The sequence below is a fragment of the Zootoca vivipara genome, chromosome 8 (assembly GCF_963506605.1).
Source record: "Zootoca vivipara chromosome 8, rZooViv1.1, whole genome shotgun sequence".
NCBI lineage: Eukaryota > Metazoa > Chordata > Lepidosauria > Squamata > Lacertidae > Zootoca > Zootoca vivipara.
Window position 1 is genome coordinate 1824866 of NC_083283.1, and position 19892 is coordinate 1844757.

Genomic DNA, 19892 nt, shown 5'->3' on the forward strand with positions numbered 1-19892 from the left:
CTGCACAGGCGAGATCTTTTGCCATGCACGGGGGGTGGGTGTGGGTGGGGTGTTACAGAGAGGCTGGCTGCAACTCAATGCTGCTGTTGAGGAAGCAGGTGGCTGACACGCCTTCATATGTTTGAGACCGCCTGCCAGGGTGTAGTGGTTCCTCTGTGTCCACAGGTTGGCGGACAAGAGGAGGCACAGCCACCAGAAACCTGTCTCAGGATTGCCTTTCCCGCAGTGTTCACAGAATCGTAGAACAGCAATGCAGGAGCCACAGGTAAAACGCCCTTGGCAGGTGGCCATCCAACCTAGGTGTGCCAATACCTCCAATGGAGAGTCCACCTTCTGCAGCAGCCTGTTCCCCTGCTGAACAGCTCTCACCATCGGAAAGTTCTTTCTACAAGACAGTCTATTGGGTGAGAATATGCTGCCAAGGTGGCGCTGTGGTTAAACCACTGAGCCTAGGGCTTGCCGATCAGAAGGTCGGCGGTTCGAATCCCTGCAACGGGGTGAGCTCCCGTTGCTCGGTCCCAGCTCCTGCCAACCTAGCAGTTCGAAAGCACGTCAAAATGCAAGTAGATAAATAGGAACTGCTACAGCGGGAAGGTAGGTAAACGGCGTTTCCATGTGCTGCTCTGGTTCACCAGAAGCGGCTTTGTCATGCTGGCCACATGACCTGGAAGCTATACACCGGCTCCCTCGGCCAATAATGCGAGATGAGCGCGCAACCCCAGAGTCGGTCACGACTGGACCTAATGGTCAGGGGTCCCTTTACCTTTATGCTGCCAAGCTACACCCAACCTCTTCACATCACAGAGAAACCCAATTTGCTTTGTCATCAGATGAACTCATTGCACCCGCCTCCTCTGTGGAGCAAGTTGGGCAAAACAGGCCTCCCTCCCTGGTCTGTCTGTCTGTCTCTCTCTCTCTCCCACTCCAGTCTATTCAATTTCAAGCTACGTATGGGGAAGCTTCCCCATCAGAGTTTGAGCCAACAGAAGATACCAACAGAGGCTAAAAAGTGGGCATTTATTACCACGGGCTGTTTGTTGCAAGGAGGTGGGAACGCGGCTCCCGTTCAGCCCTGCCGCTAGCAGAATCTGAGGTGCAGGAAGGCTGCAGGCCACCCTTGGCTTGGTTCGGCCTAGCAGCTGGAGGCAAGTCCTGCATTTCTCGCCGATAATTTTTTTTTAATAGAAAAGAGGGAGAGCGCCTTGTCCTCCTCTATAGGCATGAAAAGCACCTGGTGTTTGATCGAGATGGACAGGCCTTCAGCCCTCCTCTGCCCTGGAGGCTGCAATCCAGCCCACAGCAGAAGGTTGTAGGAGCAGCCACTCTATGCCTTCAGGAACTCGTAGAACTCCCCCGGCTTCTTGCTGTCCTTCAGGAAACCAACAAAAGTCAGGAAGCGCAGGACAGAGGTAGAGAGCTTTATGACGGCGACCTGGAACCTGGTTTGGTTTTTTTAGGGCGGTGGTGGAAGGAGAGACAAAAAGAAGTCAGCCAGTAACTGAGCCAAGAGTTTTGAAATTCAGCCGCCGCCATGAAAGCAGATGATGCTGGACTGACTGTAAATCTCAGTCCAACAATCGCTGGAGAGCCAACAGTTTGTATAAGGGACAGGGTTGGGTATTTAAATCGACGGAAGGCAGGTGTCGATTGCCAGGGCTCCCAGCCCAATATTTGGGAGGCACGCAAACACTCCCCCCCCTTACCTGAGTGAAAACTCGAAAATGAAGGTGTTCCAGGCCGCACGGATCCAGCGGACAAAGAATATGTTGTTGATCCCTCCAGATCTTTGGCTATGCATGTGACTCCAGCATCTCACCGCACTTTTAAAAGAGACAAATAGACACCAGAGTCTGGATCCTGGTGGTGTTTGGCAGGAGGGGGGGGGGGTTACAGGGAGCAAGATTCACGCAGGGCATAAAGACATAAGAGGTGGCTGCTGGATCAGGCCAAGGGGGGCCCATCTAGTCCAGCCTCCTGTGGCTGAACTAGATGCCCGTTCTGGGAAACCTGCAAGCAGGATCCGACCACAAGAGCCCCTCCTAGTGGCTTCCCACCCCCTCACCTGCGGGCCATGATGTAGTATCGGTCCACAGGGGTCCCCAAGGCCACGTTGATGCCCCGGACAGTGTTGATGTTGCGGAAGACGAGCAGCATGGAGCGGGGCAGGTCCTTCAGCACCTGCATGATGCGGTCGAAGCGGTTCTTGGCCATGTCCTGCATGTAGGCCGCCTCCTCGCGAGTCAGCACGTTGGACAGCACCAGCTGCGCCATGTTGATTGGCCGCTGCAGCAGGATCTCGCAAAACAGGAAGTAATCCTGGGCTGGGGGAGGGGAGGAGCTTAGGTGCCAAGGGCCACGCCCACGATGAGCACAGGAAAAATCGTAGAGTCAGAAAGGGAATCCCAAGGGCCATCTGGTCTAACCCCCTGGAAAGTGGGAGGTGATCCAGGAAGCGGGCCAGTCAGGTCTCGCCTCTGCCAGGAACGGAGGCCGGCAGCTTCAGGAAAGCCAGCCCATCTGCACCCCAGGGATCATAATACTGTTAAGGAGAGATGTGAGCCTAAAGCTGGCCTCTCCAAAACAATTGTTCACATTTTATTCAGGGGTTCCGTTCCAAGTATCCACAAAAGGTGTATTCTTCTAGGAGCAAACTCCATGGCTTAACCCGGTGCTGGGTGAAGGGCCTTTGGGGTTCTGTTGTTATGAGGGAGGAAAACCCACATTCGCTTTCTCATTTCCAAATTAGCTAGGAACGGGGAGGAAATGCACACAGAACCTGTTGTCCTTACCCTCCATGGGAGCTGCGTGCAGAGCAGCTGTCTATCAGCTCCATCTGGTACGCAGGCTGAGTCCCTACCTGCCCACTGTCTCTCCAGAGTGGTGCACGCTCTGGTTATCTCTCACTTGGACTACTGCAATGCGCTCTACGTGGGGCTACCTTTGAAGGTGACCCGGAAACTACAACTAATCCAGAATGTGGCAGCTAGACTGGTGACTGGGAGCGGCCGCCGAGACCACATAACACCAGTCTTGAAAGACCTACATTGGCTCCCAGTACGTTTCCTAGCACAGTTCAAAGTGTTGGTGCTGACCTTTAAAGCCCTAAACGGCCTTGGTCCAGTATACCTGAAGGAGCATCTCCTCCCCCATCGTTCTACCCGGATACTGAGGTCCAGCGCCTTCTGGCGGGCCTTCTGGCGGTTCCCTCGCTGCGAGAAGCCAAGTTACAGGGAACCAAGCAGAGGGCCTTCTTGGTGGTGGCACCCACCCTGTGGAATGCCCTCCCACCAGAGGTCAAAGAGAACAACAATTACCAGACTTTCAGAAGACATCTCAAGGCAGCCCTGTTTAGGGAAGCTTTTAATGTTTGATACTTTTAAAATCCTTTATATATGCTGTAAGCCACCCAGAGTGGCTGGGGAAACCCGGCCAGATGGGTGGGGTATAAAGAATAATACAATAATAATCAGCACCTCCCACTTCAAAGAAACAAAATCCATGGGGAACATGACCCTCAGCCAGCGTGTGTGCATGTGTGTAAAAGGGAAAGGATTCTACCTGCTGACTGGGAGACCCTTAAGGCTGCCCCCCCCAAGCAGCTCCCAGCTGCCCCCTCACCTTTCACACCCAGCTGCTTGGAGTACATCTGCATGCCTGCATCATCGCGCAAGATGATCGCGTGCCACAGCTTGCACAGCGCTTCCCGTTCGCTGGAAGGGGCGGAGAGAGAAAGAGGAGGAAAAATCACGAGAGCTTGCTTGCCAGGGAGCCAACACCGGGAAGGCCTTTTGGGGAAACAGACTAACACTGGCTCCAGATAGGACACCTGCTACCAATGGAGATATATCGCCAGAAGAACTGGTCTTGTCTATGATTATTGTATTTTAATGTTCTGTTGGAAGCCGCCCAGAGTGGCTGGGGAAACCCAGCCAGATGGGCGGGCTATAAATAATAAATTTTATTATTATTATTATTATTATTATTATTATTATTATTATTATTATTGATGCTTTTGAATTATGGTGCTGGAGGAGACTCTTGAGAGTCTCATGGACTGCAAGAAGATCAAACCTATCCATTCTGAAGGAAATCAGCCCTGAGTGTTCCCTGGAAGGACAGATCGTGAAGCTGAGGCTCCAATACTTTGGCCACCTCATGAGAAGAGAAGAATCCTTGGAAAAGACCCTGATGTTGGGAAAGATTGAGGGCACTAGGAGAAGGGGACGACAGAGGACAAGATGGTTGGACAGTGTTCTCGAAGCTACGAACATGAGTTTGACCAAACTGCGGGAGGCAGTGGAAGACAGGAGTGCCTGGCGTGCTATGGTCCGTGGGGTCACAAAGAGTCGGACACGACTAAACAACATTATTGTTGTTGTTGTTGTTGTTGTTAGCTTGGCAGCTTAAATAGTCAATGCAAAACAACACACAATCCTATACGGGACGTTTGTACCACTCACTCTGGGATATAGCTATAATTGCGATAATCACACACAATTTGAGGTTTTGACAAAACACCAGAACCACCTCCTGTTATAAACTGGTCTCTCTGTTTTTATATACGTTGTAAAATGGAATAAAAACATATTTAGTCCCCCAAAAGAGGGTGGGGACACACAAACACCACATCCAAGTGGGATGCTATTGCACCAGCCTGATACCCCCACCCCCCAACCCGCCCTGAAATGACTCGTGCTGACTTACTTCTCGTGAAGGATCTCGTACAAGCCGTGATCGAGGAGAATGAGTTGCACCTTTCCATCAGGCCCCTTCCGTACCAGCACTGAGAGACGAGGGGAAGGAGGGAGGGAGGCAGGTGGTGAAGATGCAAGGGAGTGGGGCATGGAAAGGACCCCAGCAACTAGGTCTGGCGCACTTCCCAGTTTCAGCTCTTTCCCACCAGCCCCTCAGACACAGGTAAACCTGCACAAGCTTCTTAGATAAGATCAGAGCACCAGACTTTCCTCCCCCTGCTCCCCCCCAAAGAAGGCCCCCTCAGCTTCTTCTAGCAGCCCCCACCCCACCCTATCTCACCCTGACCCCGCACTCTGTGTGCATGTATCTCATCTCATCCTTTGGCCCGACAGCCACTACAAGCAGTCGGAGACAGGAAGGGAAGAGCCCCCTGGGGGGGCAGGTCAGAGGGTGGGGTGGCCCTGCCAGCTCCCCAATTCAGCCCCCATGCCCCAACTAATCCTGCCCTCTTCCCTGGCTGCAGCCCTCTGTACCGTTTCCTGGGTGGGGGTCCGCATGGATGAATCCGGTGAGGAAGATCTGGTCTGCAAATGCCTGGATTAACTTTTGTGCGGCCTGCAAGGCAACACAGGGGGGCCGGGTGATGGGAAAGCCCAGGCCTCTGCGCGAGCACAGGCAACACCTCTCCAACCCCCACCCCAATATCAAGAGGCGACCCCTCCCTGGTGGGGATTACCTGGTGGGGGTGCTAAGAGGCAGGGGGGGCGATGCAAAAGCCTTTTGGACTTTGGAAAGTGAGTGTTGCTGGATCAAATTCATCCGTTATGTTGAATTAACTAAACCAGGGGTTCCCAAACTAAGGCCCAGGGGCCGGATACGGCCCAATTGCCTTCTAAATCCGGCCCGCGGATGGTCCGGGAATCAGCATGTTTTTTACATGAGTAGAATGTGTCCTTTTATTTAAAATGCATCTCTGGGTTATTTGTGGGGCCTGCCTGGTGTTTTTACATGAGTAGAATGTGTCCTTTTATTTAAAATGCATCTCTGGGTTATTTCTGGGGCATAGGAATTCATTCATTATTAATTTTTTTCAAAATATAGTCCTGCCCCCCACAAGGTCTGAGGGACAGTGGACCGGCCCCCCGCTGAAAAGGTTTGCTGACCCCTGAAACTAAATGGATTTAACTGGCTTTTGAACGAATGTGCAATTCGCTGTTCTGAACCTTACTGTGCTTCCATCTTCCTTGCTGGGTCATGCAAACTGCTATTCTGAAGCAAAATAAAAAAATTCCTTCAGTAGCACCTTAAAGACCAACTAAGTTTATATTTTGGTATGAGCTTTCGTGTGCATGCACACTTCTTCAGATACACCATGCACACGAAAGCTCATACCAAAATATAAACTTAGTTGGTCTTTAAGGTGCTACTGAAGGAATTTTTTTATTTTGCTTCGACTCAGACCAACACGGCTACCTACCTGCTATTCTGAAGGACGCTTCCCATAGCGTGGGGAACAAAGGGGATGAGTTTGGGAAGCGCAAATTTGAAGGCAAGAGAGATTTAAACGGGTGGGGAGGAATCATCGCTCAGGGACATACCTGCCAAGTTCCGGCCTGAGAAATAAGGGACCAGACCGGAAGTAGCAGACTGGAAGTAGCGCTGCCGCCATTTTGGAACTGGGCAGAGCATGCTCAGAAGCGACTTTTGATGCTGCTCTGCCCAGTTCCAAAATGGCTGCCGCGCCAGAATAAACCGGGGGAAAAGTTTTTTCGGCTGGGGACAGCTGGGAAAACGGGGGTTTCCCGGGGAATACGGGAGACTTGGCAGCTATGCTCAGGGATGGGGCCCATTAGTCTGCAGGCAGACGTTCCAAGGTGGAATCCAGGCCGCCTTCAGCTGAAAGGAGCCGGTGATGGGGAAGACCCAGAGGGCTGCATCTGCCCATCCAGAGGAGACAACAGCCCAGAATTCTAGGATTTGGAGGAGGAGGAGGGGTGTAGCATAGAGTTTGGACCTGGAACTTCTGCGTGCAGAGAAAAGGGTGATGAAAAGGACTGGATCAGGCCAATGGCCCATCTAGTTCAGCATCCTGTTGTCACAGCGGCCGACTATGAATGAAGAAAGGATTTCTCTTATCTGCTTGCAAGATCTGCCACAGCTTCTAGGAAGCGGGAAGGCCGCTTCCTGTTTCTGCATGAAATACGTACAAACACACACCCCACCACTCCCTTCGAGGCCACGAAGCAGAGATGCAGGTGTCTCTGGGCGACAGCCTGAAGAAGGCAAGCTGTTCAACCCAGCGTGGGACGGAGCCTTCTGCTGTGGCTCGTCCTTTCCCTCCGCCCTGTCCACCTGACGCTGCCCCTCCATCCACTTACGTCCTTGGCCTGCAGGCCTCGCCTCTTGATGCCCTCCATGTCGTTGACTTTGCAGCCGTCGTAGAAATCAGCTGTCAGGACCCTCTTGGGGCAGAGAGAGGAAGGAAAGAGGACGTCAAACGTAGCCAAAGAGCCACAGACACAGTCCCATTTTGCTTTCCAACCTGAGCCATGGACTGCTGAGGCGATCTGATATTATTATTATTATTATTATTATTATTATTATTATTATTATTATTAATTAAATTTTCTGTTTCACAATTTAAAATACTAATTTTACACCCTTAAGACATCAATGACTTCCCTTCTTCTCTTTCCACAGTTCTTTCCTTTAAAGCCCTAAATGGCCTCGGTCCAGTATACCTGAAGGAGCGTCTCCACCCCCATCGTTCTGCCCGGACACTGAGGTCCAGCACCGAGGGCCTTCTGGCGGTTCCCTCGTTGCGAGAAGCCAAGTTGCAGGGAACTAGGCAGAGGGCCTTCTCGGTGGTGGCGCCTGCCCTGTGGAACGCCCTCCCAACAGATGTCAAAGAGGAAAACAACTACCAGACTTTTAGAGGACATCTGAAGGCAGCCCTGTTCAGGGAGGCTTTTAATGCTTAATAGATTATTGTGTTTTATTTTTCTGTTGGAAGCCGCCCAGAGTGGCTGGGGAAACCCAGCCAGATGGGCGGGGTATAAATAATAATATATTATTATTATTATTATTATTATTATTATTATTATTATTATTATACATATCATAAATCCCTGCATATTTTACAAAAACTATACCATTCAGTATTCCATTATTGCATCCATCAAAACTTTTTTACCCTGTTGAATTTATCTTAATGCTGCCAGCGTTCTCAGCTGTGCGCAATTATTTCCCATATGGTCAATAAACGTTGTCCAATCTTCTTTAAACATATCTGAATTTTAAGCCCAAAGCCATTAGGGGAACGGGACTCGCCGGCGACCCTCGAGCAAGAGCTTTTCCCAGCTGCCTTGCCCCACCTCCCATAAATATTTGTGGGGTAATTGTGATGGCATACAGTGTTATTATTTATTGCACGTAAGCCACTTTGCGACTCGTGCAAGTGAAACGCAGCACAGATACAGAATAAATAGAAATAAAAATTCTATTTCTGCATAAAATAACAACAACAACAACATTTATATGCCGCCCATCTAACTGGATTGCCAATCGGAGAATTGGAAGGGTTCCCCAGGGGTCATGTAGCTCAACCCCCTGCAGTGCAGGAATCACACGCAAATATTGGGCAGTCCTGCTCAGGTGTTTGTGTGAACACTACCTGGAACCCCAAAAAGATGTAATGCGGCAACGACCCAAAGCTAGTATTTCCAACACACACACACACACAAATGCAGAAAATGTACTTGTCTCAGCTGGGGGGGGGGTTGGGCACACAGAGGACCAGCTTCCCCAAGCTGGTGCTCTCCAGTGTCTCAGGCCACAACTCCAGCAGGGCTGCCCGATGGTGATGCAAGTTGGAAACGAAAACCCCTGGAGGGGCACCAGATTGGGGGTGCTTTTTCAGCTGGCATGGGGGGAGGAGTAAGAATTCAGCCCCCCCCAAATGATCTCACTCCCTTGGACTGGAAGTTCCTTCCCCAATCTCATCCATTTCTCTGCTCTGTCCCACCTCCAGCCATCAACGGCTTTTTCGTACACAAACACACACAGACACCTCCCTCGCCGCCACATCATGCCGCCATGCGCAGAGACGCACCTTGCTGCTCCTCTCCCAGTAAACCCGAGGAACCACCACAAAGTCAAAGTGCTTCAGCTCCTGGGCGCAGCGCTCCGAATTGTGCGCCTCGTTCTCAAAGTCCAGCTCCTGGGCCAGCGTGTCCTTCAGGTCCTGGGGGGGGGGGCAGAGGGCGAGCTTTCAAGGGGGGACCAGGAAGCTCTACAGATGCCAACAAAGACACGGAAGTTGGGGAAGGAAGAGTTCCTTGCAATGACACAGAGGACCGACAACCTGCCCCCCAAAAAAGTCTGGGACACCCAGCAACCGATTCTACCTCCCCTTACTCTCTCTGCTCCGGATTGGGTCCCCTGGCTAACTAAGATGAGACCACAAGCGCAAGATCTAGCACCCTAGAATCTCAGCTTCCAGCTAGAATCACAGAATCGTAGATTTAGAAGGGACCCCGTGGGGTGATTCCTCCAACTCCCAGCAATGTAGAAATCCCAACTAAAGAATACCAGGATCCGAGCACAAATATATAAAAGGATGTCATATAGAGGAGGGAGAAATGTTGTTTTCTGCTGCTCCAGAGAAGCGGACACGGAGCAATGGATTCAAACTACAAGAAAGAAGATTCCACCTAAGCATTAGGAAGAACTTCCTGACAGTAAGAGCTGTTCGACAGTGGAATTTGCTGCCAAGGAGTGTGGTGGAGTCTCCTTCTTTGGACGTCTTTAAGCAGAGGCTTGACAGGCATATGTCAAGAATGCTTTGATGGTGTTTCCTGCTTGGCAGGGGGTTGGACTGGATGGCCCTTGTGGTCTCTTCCAACTCTACGATTCTCTGATTCTCTGATTCTATGAGCCACTCTCCTCTCCCGCAGTTTCCAGCAAATGGCATTCAGAAGAATCTCTGCCTCCGACTGCGAAGGGAGAACACGGCCATCACGGCAAGGAGCCACGGACAGAAACACCCTCCCTGTCTGCGGAATGCTCTCCCCAGGGAGGGAGGTTTTCCTGGCGCCTTCATTATACACCTTTAGGCACCGGGCAAAAATGTTCCTTTTCAACCAGGTCTTTGGATGATCTTGTTTGACATCCTAGACCCTTTTAAAACGTGGCTCTTTTCTTGGGGGGGGGTGTGTTATTTGATTGTTGTTTTTATTCTGATTATATAGGTTGTGATCTTCTCGGTGAACCGCCCTGAGACCTCGGGGTATAGGACGATCTGTAAACTCAATAAATAAATAATACAGTGGTGCCTCGCTTAACGAATGCCCTGCTTAACGAAATTTCCGCTTAACGAAAGGATTTTTCGAGCGGAGGTTGCCTCGCTAGACGAATTCGTTTTATGAAAAATTCGTCTAGCGAATCGCGGTTTCCCATAGGAATGCATTGAAATTCAATTAAAGCGTTCCTATGGGCAAAAAAAAATTCAAAAAAAATTCAATGCATTCCTATGGGATTCGCTAGATGAATTTTTCGCTATAAGAAAAGACCCGTGGAATGAATTAAATTCATCTAGCGAGGCACCACTGTAATAATAAAGCCATCCAAGTTGGAGGCCATCACTACTTAAGAACATAGGAGCCTGCTGGATCAGGCCAAGGGGGGGCCAATCTAGTCAGGCATCCTGTCCTCACGGGGGCTGACCAGATGCCTGTGGGAAACTCTCAAGCACAACCTGAGCACAACAGTATTTCCTATTGTTGTTCCCTATTATCCGGAATTCAGAGGTAGAGTCTCCCTGGGCATGGAGGCTCTCCCATCCCAAGAGACCTCCATAAGGTAAACCCTGCTGGATCAGGCCAATGGGGGCCCCATCTAGATGGGCATCCTGTCCTCACAGAGGCCCTGCTGCCTCCAGGGAACATTCCTTACACCTGCTACTTCTTCCAACCCTCCCCACCCCCCCTTGGCGATCAATGGGGGAAACTGTAGGGAACCCGCCACCCCCCCAGCTCAAAGCGCAGCATGGTGACCTTCAAGACCCAACTGAACCCAAAGGTGGGGTGCATCAGCTCCACGATCCGCAGCAGGAACTCCAGCGTGCGAATGTCTCCGTCAAACCGGTCCCGCAAGTCAATGTACTGGACCTGCAAAGAGGCGGAAAGGGAGAGCCTGGGAATCTGGGGCGGCAGACCCCCCAGAGCTGCCCTGCAAGGACTTCCGACAGTACAGTGGTACCTTGGTTCTCAAACGCCAAAAACCCGGAAGTAAGTGTAACGGTTTTCAAACAATTTTCGGGAAGCCAAATGTCTGATGCGGCTGTCGGCTATTTTTTCTGGGGCGCCTGCACCAATCAGAAGCCACGCCTTGGTTTCCGAACATTTCGGAAGTCAAACCTCCGGAACGGATTAAGTTTGGCGCTTTTGTTTTTGCTATTTATTTTGCGTTTTTGTTTTTGAGGCTTTTTCAGTTACTTTGTTTTTGTGACTGTGTGGAACCCAGTTCAGCTCCAGATTGATCGATCGTGTGACTGCGGAAATGGATAAAAGCCCCCCAACCAAACAATGACTATCATCAGTGCAGGGAAGAATTTTTTTAAAAAAAAACAAAAATCATCATCTACAATACTGTCTTATTTATTTTATAGTACTGTACATTGATTATTATTAGGGACGCGGGTGGCGCTGTGGGTTAGACCACAGAACCTAGGGCTTGCCGATCAGAAGGTCGGCAGTTCGAATCCCCGCGACGCGGTGAGCTCCCGTTGTTTGGTCCCAGCTCCTGCCAACCTAGCAGTTCAAAAGCACGTCAAAGTGCTTAAGTAGATAAATAGGTACCGCTCCAGCAGGAAGGTAAACGGCGTTTCTGTGTGCTGCTCTGGTTCACCAGAAGCGGCTTTGTCATGCTGGCCACATGAAAACATAATGTATGCCGGCTCCCTCAGCCAATAACGCAATATGAGCGCTGCAACCCCAGAGTCGGTCACGACTGGACCTAATGGTCAGGGGTCCCTTTACCTTTACATTGATTATTGTTTTCATTTTATGGATCAATGGTCTCGTTAGATAGTAAAATTCATGTTAAATTGCTGTTTATGAAAGTCTGGAACGGATTAATCCGTTTTGCATTACTTTCTAATGGGAAAGCGTGCCTTGGTTTTGGAACGCTTTGGTTTTGGAACGGACTTCCGGAACAGATTAAGTTTGAGAACCAAGGGACCACTGTAATGGGGGAGGAGGGAGGGGTGCAGTACAGCCACGGACCTTCACGGCCACCGGGGTGCCGTCGTGGAGCTTCGCCCGGTGCACCTGGGCCAAGCTGGCAGCGGCGATCGGCTGGTAGTCGAATTCCAGGAACAGCTGGTCCGCCTTGGCGTTGAAATCCTCCAGGAAGAGCTCATCCACCTGCAGCCACATGGGGAATACACACGCTTAAGCAGCTTTCGCCAGACTTGGCCGCTAGAGAGGTTGCTCATTCTACTTATTTATTTCGCAGGAGTCATTCGCCGACCGATTGCAAAAAAGCGAAGCAGCTACTTGAAGTGGCGGTGGGAGGAATGGCGGCAAAACCCATTTTACCTCCTTGTAGCCGCGGGTGAGGGCCCGGTCCTCCAACGTGCGCAGGGTGCTGATGTACTCCGGGGGCAGGAGGTGGTTGAAGGCGCACAGGCCTTGGCCCAGCTTGACGTAGAGGCCCCCGTTCTGGATGGCGCCACGAACGATGCTATCGGCTGCCCGCTGGTGGCATTTGGAGAGGACGGCCTTGTACCCTGGGCTGTTCTGACGACAGGGAAGAGGGGAAAGGGGGTCAGAAACTGGCGGCCCCGAGGGTGCCCCAGGGGGTATGCCTGCAGCCCTTTGGACACGGCAGGCGGACTCCCAACGTCTTGGAAGCCACCTTGAGATCCTTTGGGGCCAAAAGGTGGCAAATAAACTGTTAGATATAGCTCAGTTGCGCAGTGCTGATAATGCCAAAGTTTGCAGGTTCGATCCCTGTGTGGGACAGTTGCATCTTCCTGCATTGCAGGGGGTTGGACTGGATGACCCTCGGGGTCCCTTCTGACTCTACAGTTCTGTGATTCTAGGTCTCCCCTTGCCACCCCGTTCCTCTGCATTAAGCACCCGGCAAGGAAACCCTCGGGGCGATGAATCAGTCAGCTCCCCCTGCCCCAATGAGACCTGACCCTTCTGGGCCTCTCAAGGCTGCTTGGCAATGAGCTGGCTGGGTTCCTTTGAACGGCTCAGAGCTTCAGGGGGAAACAGTAGGGAACTGTACCTCGTCCAGGCCCCACAACGAGACATGGTTCGTCAACCAGTAATCCAGGGAGATCTGGATTCCCAACTGCAAGGACCTTTGTGAGAAAGGGAAAGCCAGGTTACTGTTCTGCACCCGACAGAATTAGTAGGTTTTTCTTCTGGTCCCGCTGTTAGGCCCTAAACTTGAGTAGGATTCTAATCCAGGATTCTAAATGGGATGGGCTATGGTCAACTGAACCATATTATGTCAGTCTCCGCTTACGTGAGAGTGTGTTCTATGGAAATCCTATAGGGACAAAACTGCAACTGGCCCACATGACATTCCCAGAACTGTTGAAAGGGTTGTGGAAAAAGAGGCACTTTTCTCAGCTATGGTGGGACTGCCCACAGGGATTCAAATTCTGGGCAATGGATTGTCGAGAAATGTCCGAAATACTCACACATCCCAAGGCAACTTCACCGCAGCTCTGTTTACTAAATGGGATAATCAGCGGAAAGGGTTCAGCTCTCAGAAACTATTGACATGGATGCTAACGGCTGCCAGAACCTTAATTGCCCCCAAATGGGGGGGGGGGATTCAGGACACGTGACTTTTGCTTTTGGTATAAATATATGTGGACCTTAGCATCACCTGAAAAAAATAACTCAGGGCCCCTCACTCTCCGCCAAACGTCCCTCCCTTGCAGGGTTGTTGTGAGGCTAAAAGGGGGAGGGGAGAACAGGGCACAGCAAAGGCGGCAGAATGTAAATGCAATACATTAACTAATTAAACCAAATCCCTCCCTCCCTGGGAAAGGGGAAAGGAAAGAGCGTGTGTGTCGTCAGCCACCTGGTAAAGCGCCCCAGTCCCTCGACCAGCAGCCTCATCCTTCGCCGTTCTGGCTTATCGGCCATCCCGTAGCGGATCCCAGCTGCGAGGGGGAGGCCCACGGACAGCCCCAGGAACGCCTTCTTCAGCAGCCCCCTCTGTCGATGAGAGCTGCAAGGGGGCAGCAGACGGGGAGAGGCGTGAGCAGAGACCCACAGCACACACACACACACCCAACACCTGGCCCTCATTCTGCACGGAAACCTCCCCTTCCCCCATCCATTGAAAAGCAAGCACATGAAACAGCACTGCAGAGTTGGAAGGGACCCCCAGGGATCTTCTAGCCCAACCCCCTGGGGCACCTGCATTGCAGGGGGTTGGACTAGATGGCCCTTGGGGTCCCGGCCAGCTCTACAATTCTGCGGTGGCTTTGGCCAACCTGGCAGCCTTCAGGTGCTCGGGACGACCAACATCTGGATTCCTAAACATCCGGAGGATGCTGGGGTGGTCAAGGTTACCCGCCCCCCATAAATCCCAGGTATACCTGGATGGCTGGGAATCGGAGCGCTGCCTGCACTGGGGGGCAGAAATCGGCCAAGGGCTCTTCTTGCGCCGCAAGAGCAGCAGGTGAAAACGGCAGATCTGGACCTGAGGAATGGGAGGAGAGAGAGAGAGAGGCTTAGCATGGCTGAAAGACCCAGGGAAGGAAGGCACACCCTGGGCAGGGTCAGCCCAGGTTTCGGGGCGATTGCGGGTGCAAGCAATGTCAAACCCAGCTCCCCGAAGCCAATGAAAAGCCTGTGCTCTCGGATGGAAACTCGCGGGCACGTTGGTGAATTTTTCCATGTATGCAACGGCAGCAAGAATATTGCACGCTCGAAAATGGAAAGAGGAGGAGGTTTCAACAAAGGAAGAATAGTTCATGGAAAGGAGGGATTGAGCAGAACTGGGAAAGCTAACAGCAAAAATCAGAGGTCGAAATGACGAAGGGTTCTTTGAGGACTGGGGACTTGTTGTAGAATATCTAAAGAACTATTGTCGGTGCATGAAAACACGAGCAGGATTTGAAATAGGAGCAACGGCAGAATGACGTTAAGGCTAATAATTTAGGATGTATATATGGAGTATTGCAAGTTAAAATATGCAGCATCGATGGATAAATATCATGGAGGGGGCGATGGGAAGTCAATGGGTAAATTAAACATCGGCGATGGTGATGTGTGTGAACTTTTGAAAACTAAAAGAACATATTTTTTTAAAAAAGAAAGGAACTTGCTGGCACAGGGGGACATGCAGAGGCTTGGAGAAAACAGAGGGGATGGGAAGACCTTGGCCTTCTGTTCTCATTCCCCGGGATGGAGGCAGCTACCAAGGACAGTGGCCTTTATATCAGAGAGAACATCTGCAGGACAACAGACCAGGCCAAGGAGAGGGCCAGGCTAGCCTGCAGGCTGCCGCCTTCCTCTCCCATCGCGATCTCAAACCATCTGCAAAGCGCCTTTAGAAAGCTGATAAGAAGCAAAGACGCAGAGCAAAGGTCCCTCTGCAAATGCGTAGGTGAAGCGATACATGGACTGGCAACATGCACGCTGGTGTGCAAAAGGTGTTCAAAGGTTGGGTCCGGCAATCCTTGCAGCACCCTGGAAAGAGAGGCAAACAGGATTGCTCCCATCTCGCAGACTGGGAAGACTGAGGCAGAGAGAAGAGAAGCTTGCCTAAAGGCATCAAAAGAGTATTCGGGAGAGTTGGGACTTGCGTGGCGCCTTCCAAGCTCACACCAGGTCCCTGAACCACCAACCCAGACACAGTTTAATAAATAATAATAATAATAATAATAATAATAATAATAATAATAATAATAATAATTTTATTATTTATACCCCGCCCATCTGGCCGGGTTCCCCCAGCCACTCTGGGCGGCTCCCAACAAAACATTAAAATACAGAAATCCATCAAACATTAAAAGCTTCCCTAAACAGGGCTGCCTTGAGATGCCTTCTAAAGGTCTGGCAATTGTTTTTCTCTTTGACTTCTGGTGGGAGGGCATTCCACAGGGTGGGTGCCACTACCAAGAAGGCCCTCTGCCTGGTTCCCTGTAACTTGGCTTCTCGTAGCGAGGGAACCGCCAGAAGACCCTCGGTGCTGGATCTCAGTGTCCGGGCAGAACGATGGGGGTGGAGAAGCTCCAAAACCACTCTGGGCACCTGGGCCTTCTCACATCAGCAAACGACTACTGTATTTTATTTTATTTTATTTGCGGCATTTTTGTGCTTTTCATCATCAGAAAGGTTCCAGGGGTGGCTTACGAAAATTAGCTCAGAGACAATCCTGGCCCACAGGTTCATCATCTTAAAAAAAAAGAAAAAAAGACACGACACAAAAGGAAAAAAGGAATGGGCAGGAGGAAAAGAGTTGGATCAAGCACAAACACTTACAACCACTGTTCTTAAAAGCTACAAAGTCAAGGCCCAGGCAGAAACCATAGCTATGGAAGATGCTTTGAGGGAAGTCTGCAGTGCCAGTAGCCAAGCAGCCCTGCAGAAAAGGCCTCTCTCTAAACCCCCCAAACGGTGGTGATGATGTGTAGGAGGCAAAGTGAAGCCCACCTCGGAGCCTGTTCTGCCCACCTTCCTATTCTGCCACAAACAGCCCTGCAAGTTCTGAGAATTTCCAGTGGAATTTTTACTGTTTTCTTTTAATGCGGTTTCTTAATACTGTACTGGTAAGATACATTTTGGAACTCCTTGCCTCTTGATACCAGCCAGTTGCCCTTCCTTGTACCTGCTAAAAACATTCTTGTTTAGAAATGCCTAGCCAGATGTTTAGAAAATTGGTGAGAGTTTCAACCTGTTCTTAGTCTACTGTCATTTTAACTTTCTGACAGTTCTAAATTATGGTTGTTAATTTTTCTGAGCAATAATTTTACTGTTTTTATCTTTTTGTAGCAAACCACTTTGCGGTTTTGTTTTGTTCTTACAAGGAAAATATAAAATAAGCTGATTTGGAAGGCTTTGTATCTGAAGAAGTGTGCATGCACACGAAAGCTCATACCAATGACAAACTTAGTTGGTCTCTAAGGAAGGATTTTTTAAAATTTTGTTTCGACTACGTCAGACCAACACGGCTACCTACCTGTAACTGGAAGGCTTTGTATTATTGTGCCCAACTATTTATTTATTTTATTTATTATTTTTTTAGACCGTCCTTCATCCAAGGATCACAGGATGGTTTACAGAATGAATTGGGTCGCCCAGAAGGCTCTGCCCAATTCTACGACTCAAGGAGGCCGCAGGAAAAAAGTGAATGCAGTTCTAGGCTGCATCAACAGAAGTCTAGTGTCTTGACTCTAGAGATAAAGAGAAGTAATGTAGTCCCACTCTATTCTGCCATGGTCAGACCACACCTGGAATCCTGTGTCCAGTTCTGGGCACCACAATTTAAGAAGGTTGTTGACAAGCTGGAAGGTGTGCAAAGGAGGGTGACCAAGGGTCTGGAAACCAAGCCCTATGAGGAAGGGTTGAAGCAGCTGGGTCTGTTTAGCCTGGAAAAGAGGAGACTGAGAGGGAATATGAGAGCCATCTTCAAATAACTCAAGGGCTCTCACATGTAGGGTGTAGCAAACTTGTTTTCCTTGAGTCTGGAGGGTAGGACTCGAACCCATGGCTTCAGGTTACAAGAAAGGAGATTCCGACTAAACATCAGGAAGAACTTTCTGACAGCAAGAGCTATTCAACAGTGGGAGATCTCCTTCCTTGGAGGTTATTAAGCAGAGGTTGGACGGCCATCTGTCATGGATGCTTCAGTTGAGATTCCTGCATTGCAGGGGGCTGGACTAGATGACCCTCGGGGTCCCTTCCAAACTCTACAATTCTATGAGTCAACCTCAGCACATGCTAGCCAAGTCCTGGGAAGATCCTGGCAAACTTGGTCTTAGGAGGCCCCACTCCACAGATACCGAATGGGGGGCATTATTTTGCCCCAGAGAATCTTCCTGCTGTGCTGGAAACAACTAGGTCAAGACCAAGATTGCAAGCTCTCTGGGTGGCCCTTTCTCCCCCCAACCTCACGCCCACAGTTTGTCCTTGCAGGCAGGAACAAGAGGGGTCCTGACTCTTCCCCACACTGGGAACATCTCAAGGCTGGAAGAAACCACAGCTGGCGGCTGGCCGGCCATCTCAACTGGACAGACAGCTGAAAGTATCTAGCAGCGGTTGCCAAACTTTTCCAGGCCACCTTAATGGGTTCCATTAACTCGTCCCCACTGCCCCCCCCTAATTATTATCATTTACTAAATGTGTTAGTTGCTTTATTTTGCCCAGGGCAAACCAAAGCGATTTAGAACCAAACAAGCATTGTTCAGAATGGTTGGTGTGATCAGCTAAGAGAATAACACAGCAGAATTCAAAACAGGAAGAATTCATTGCACATTTATTCAAAATCCAGTTCAAACTATTTCATTCAACAAAATTGATGAACTCGATTCGGGGATACCAGTCATTTGCACTTCTTGCACACACACCCTCCTGCCCCCTCCCTTGCCTCTTAGAGCCCCCCCCAGGTAATCCCACTACCCCAGGGGGCGCCAACACCCACTTTGGGAACGGCTGGTGTCAGCGCACGTTTTTGGGAATGAGTAGCTCAAAAAGCTTTGAGCGGCAATGAACAGCACGGGGGAGAACAGTGTGGAATGAGGAGCCTGCTTGGGAAAAGGTAATTTCAAAACATCCGCGAAGTCATTTGCAAGCAAATTCCATACGGGGGAGGAAAGGAGCCTGCCACAAAAACCCATGCGGCCCATGGGTGCCGCACTGCCCTGGGCAGAAGAGATGCTCTGCTGTAATAATAATAATAATAATAATAATAATAATAATAATAATAATAAATATTATTTATACCAGACCCATCTGGCTGGGTTTCCCCAGCCACTCTGGGCAGCTTCCAGCAAAGTATTAAAATACAATAATTCATCAAATATGTTACGAAAGGGGGCAGCATCTGAGCCTCAGGGAACCAGGCAGAGGGCCTTCTCAGTAGTGGCACCCGCCCTGTGGAAAGCCCTCCCATCAGATGTCAAAGAGAGAAATAACTACCTGACATTTAGAAGACACCTGAAGGCAGCCCTGTTCAGGGAAGTTTTTAATGTGTGACATGTTAATGTATTTTAAATCTTTGTTGGAAGCCACCCAGAGCCATCAAGACTCTGGTGAGATTCTCCCTGCAGGAAAGAAACAGGGCTGATCCCCCCCCCCCAGCCCCACACTGGAGTGGGGAAACCCAGAAAGTACCGTAATGTGCAAAGGCAAGGGGCACTCCTGCCATGCGTGCAGCTGGGAAGGGGGGCGGGGCGGAGGTGCATAAAGGAGGGGAAAGCCCCACTTCCATGGAGAGGGGGGGGGATAGATATGCCATTCAGTGGGGCGGGAAGGGGGTACCGTAATGCGCCGCGACGAGCGCAGCTGAGAAAGGGGCGCTACCGTAATGCCCCGGAGAGAGACGCGAGGGGCGAACGGGATTTGCCGTAACTCAGCCCGAGAGGGGCAGCCTGAAACAGACAGGTGCGGGGGGGGGTGCTGCTACCGTAATGCTTCTAAGAGACGCCCTCGGGCAGAGGCTGCCGTTACGACCTTGCGGAGGGAGAGGAAGGGGAAGAGAGAGGGGAGCCGAGGGTCCTCCTCACCGTCCGCTGAAGCTCCATGGCGCCCTTTCTTCCTGCCCGCCCGGCGGCCGCCCAACCACCGCCGCCGCTGCCCGCCGCCTGCTGCTACTACGACCGAAGCCGCCGAGCCTTCGGGCCACGCTACGCCCCCCGCCCAGCCGCGCTCTGATTGGCTGCGCCCGGAGAGGGGGCGCGGCCACGCCTCGGCGTCCTATGGGGAGGAGCCTCGCGAGAGTGGGCCGATGAAGCTCCGCCCCCTGGAGGAGGCGTCATGACCCCACGGAGGGGGTTGGGCGGAGCGCTGAGGACTAGCGCCTTGGAAAGCAGGGTTTGAGTAAACATTATGGGGGGAAGTGTACAAGACGAGGAGTAATAATTGGGAAACAACAAAAACCGTAAGATGTAATTGGGAAAGATAGGGTATAAAAATGGTAAGAATATAAAAAAAAATATTTAG

General features: G+C 50.8%; 1 protein-coding gene across 3 annotated transcripts; it reads right to left on the reverse strand.

Annotated features, from left to right (window-relative positions):
• Positions 1 to 1000: 1000 nt before the first annotated feature.
• ADCK5 (aarF domain containing kinase 5) lies at positions 1001 to 19565 on the reverse strand. 3 transcript variants are annotated; one of them, XM_060277541.1, is made up of 15 exons: positions 19457 to 19565; positions 14324 to 14427; positions 13801 to 13950; positions 12991 to 13066; positions 12294 to 12494; positions 11979 to 12119; positions 10749 to 10862; positions 8807 to 8938; positions 7074 to 7157; positions 5229 to 5310; positions 4705 to 4783; positions 3619 to 3710; positions 2063 to 2321; positions 1704 to 1820; positions 1001 to 1439 (listed from the first exon to the last, which is right to left on the reverse strand). In XM_060277541.1, exons 1-15 carry the CDS (start codon positions 19472 to 19474, stop codon positions 1325 to 1327), a joined length of 1764 nt encoding a protein of 587 aa, XP_060133524.1. In that variant the 5' UTR covers positions 19475 to 19565; the 3' UTR covers positions 1001 to 1324. The 3 variants fall into 3 exon arrangements, with proteins under 3 accessions (XP_060133524.1, XP_060133525.1, XP_060133526.1); XM_060277542.1 differs by lacking the exon at positions 19457 to 19565 and adding an exon at positions 16215 to 16371; XM_060277543.1 differs by lacking the exons at positions 14324 to 14427; positions 19457 to 19565 and having other exon boundaries at positions 12294 to 12489; positions 13801 to 13937.
• Positions 19566 to 19892: the final 327 nt, after the last annotated feature.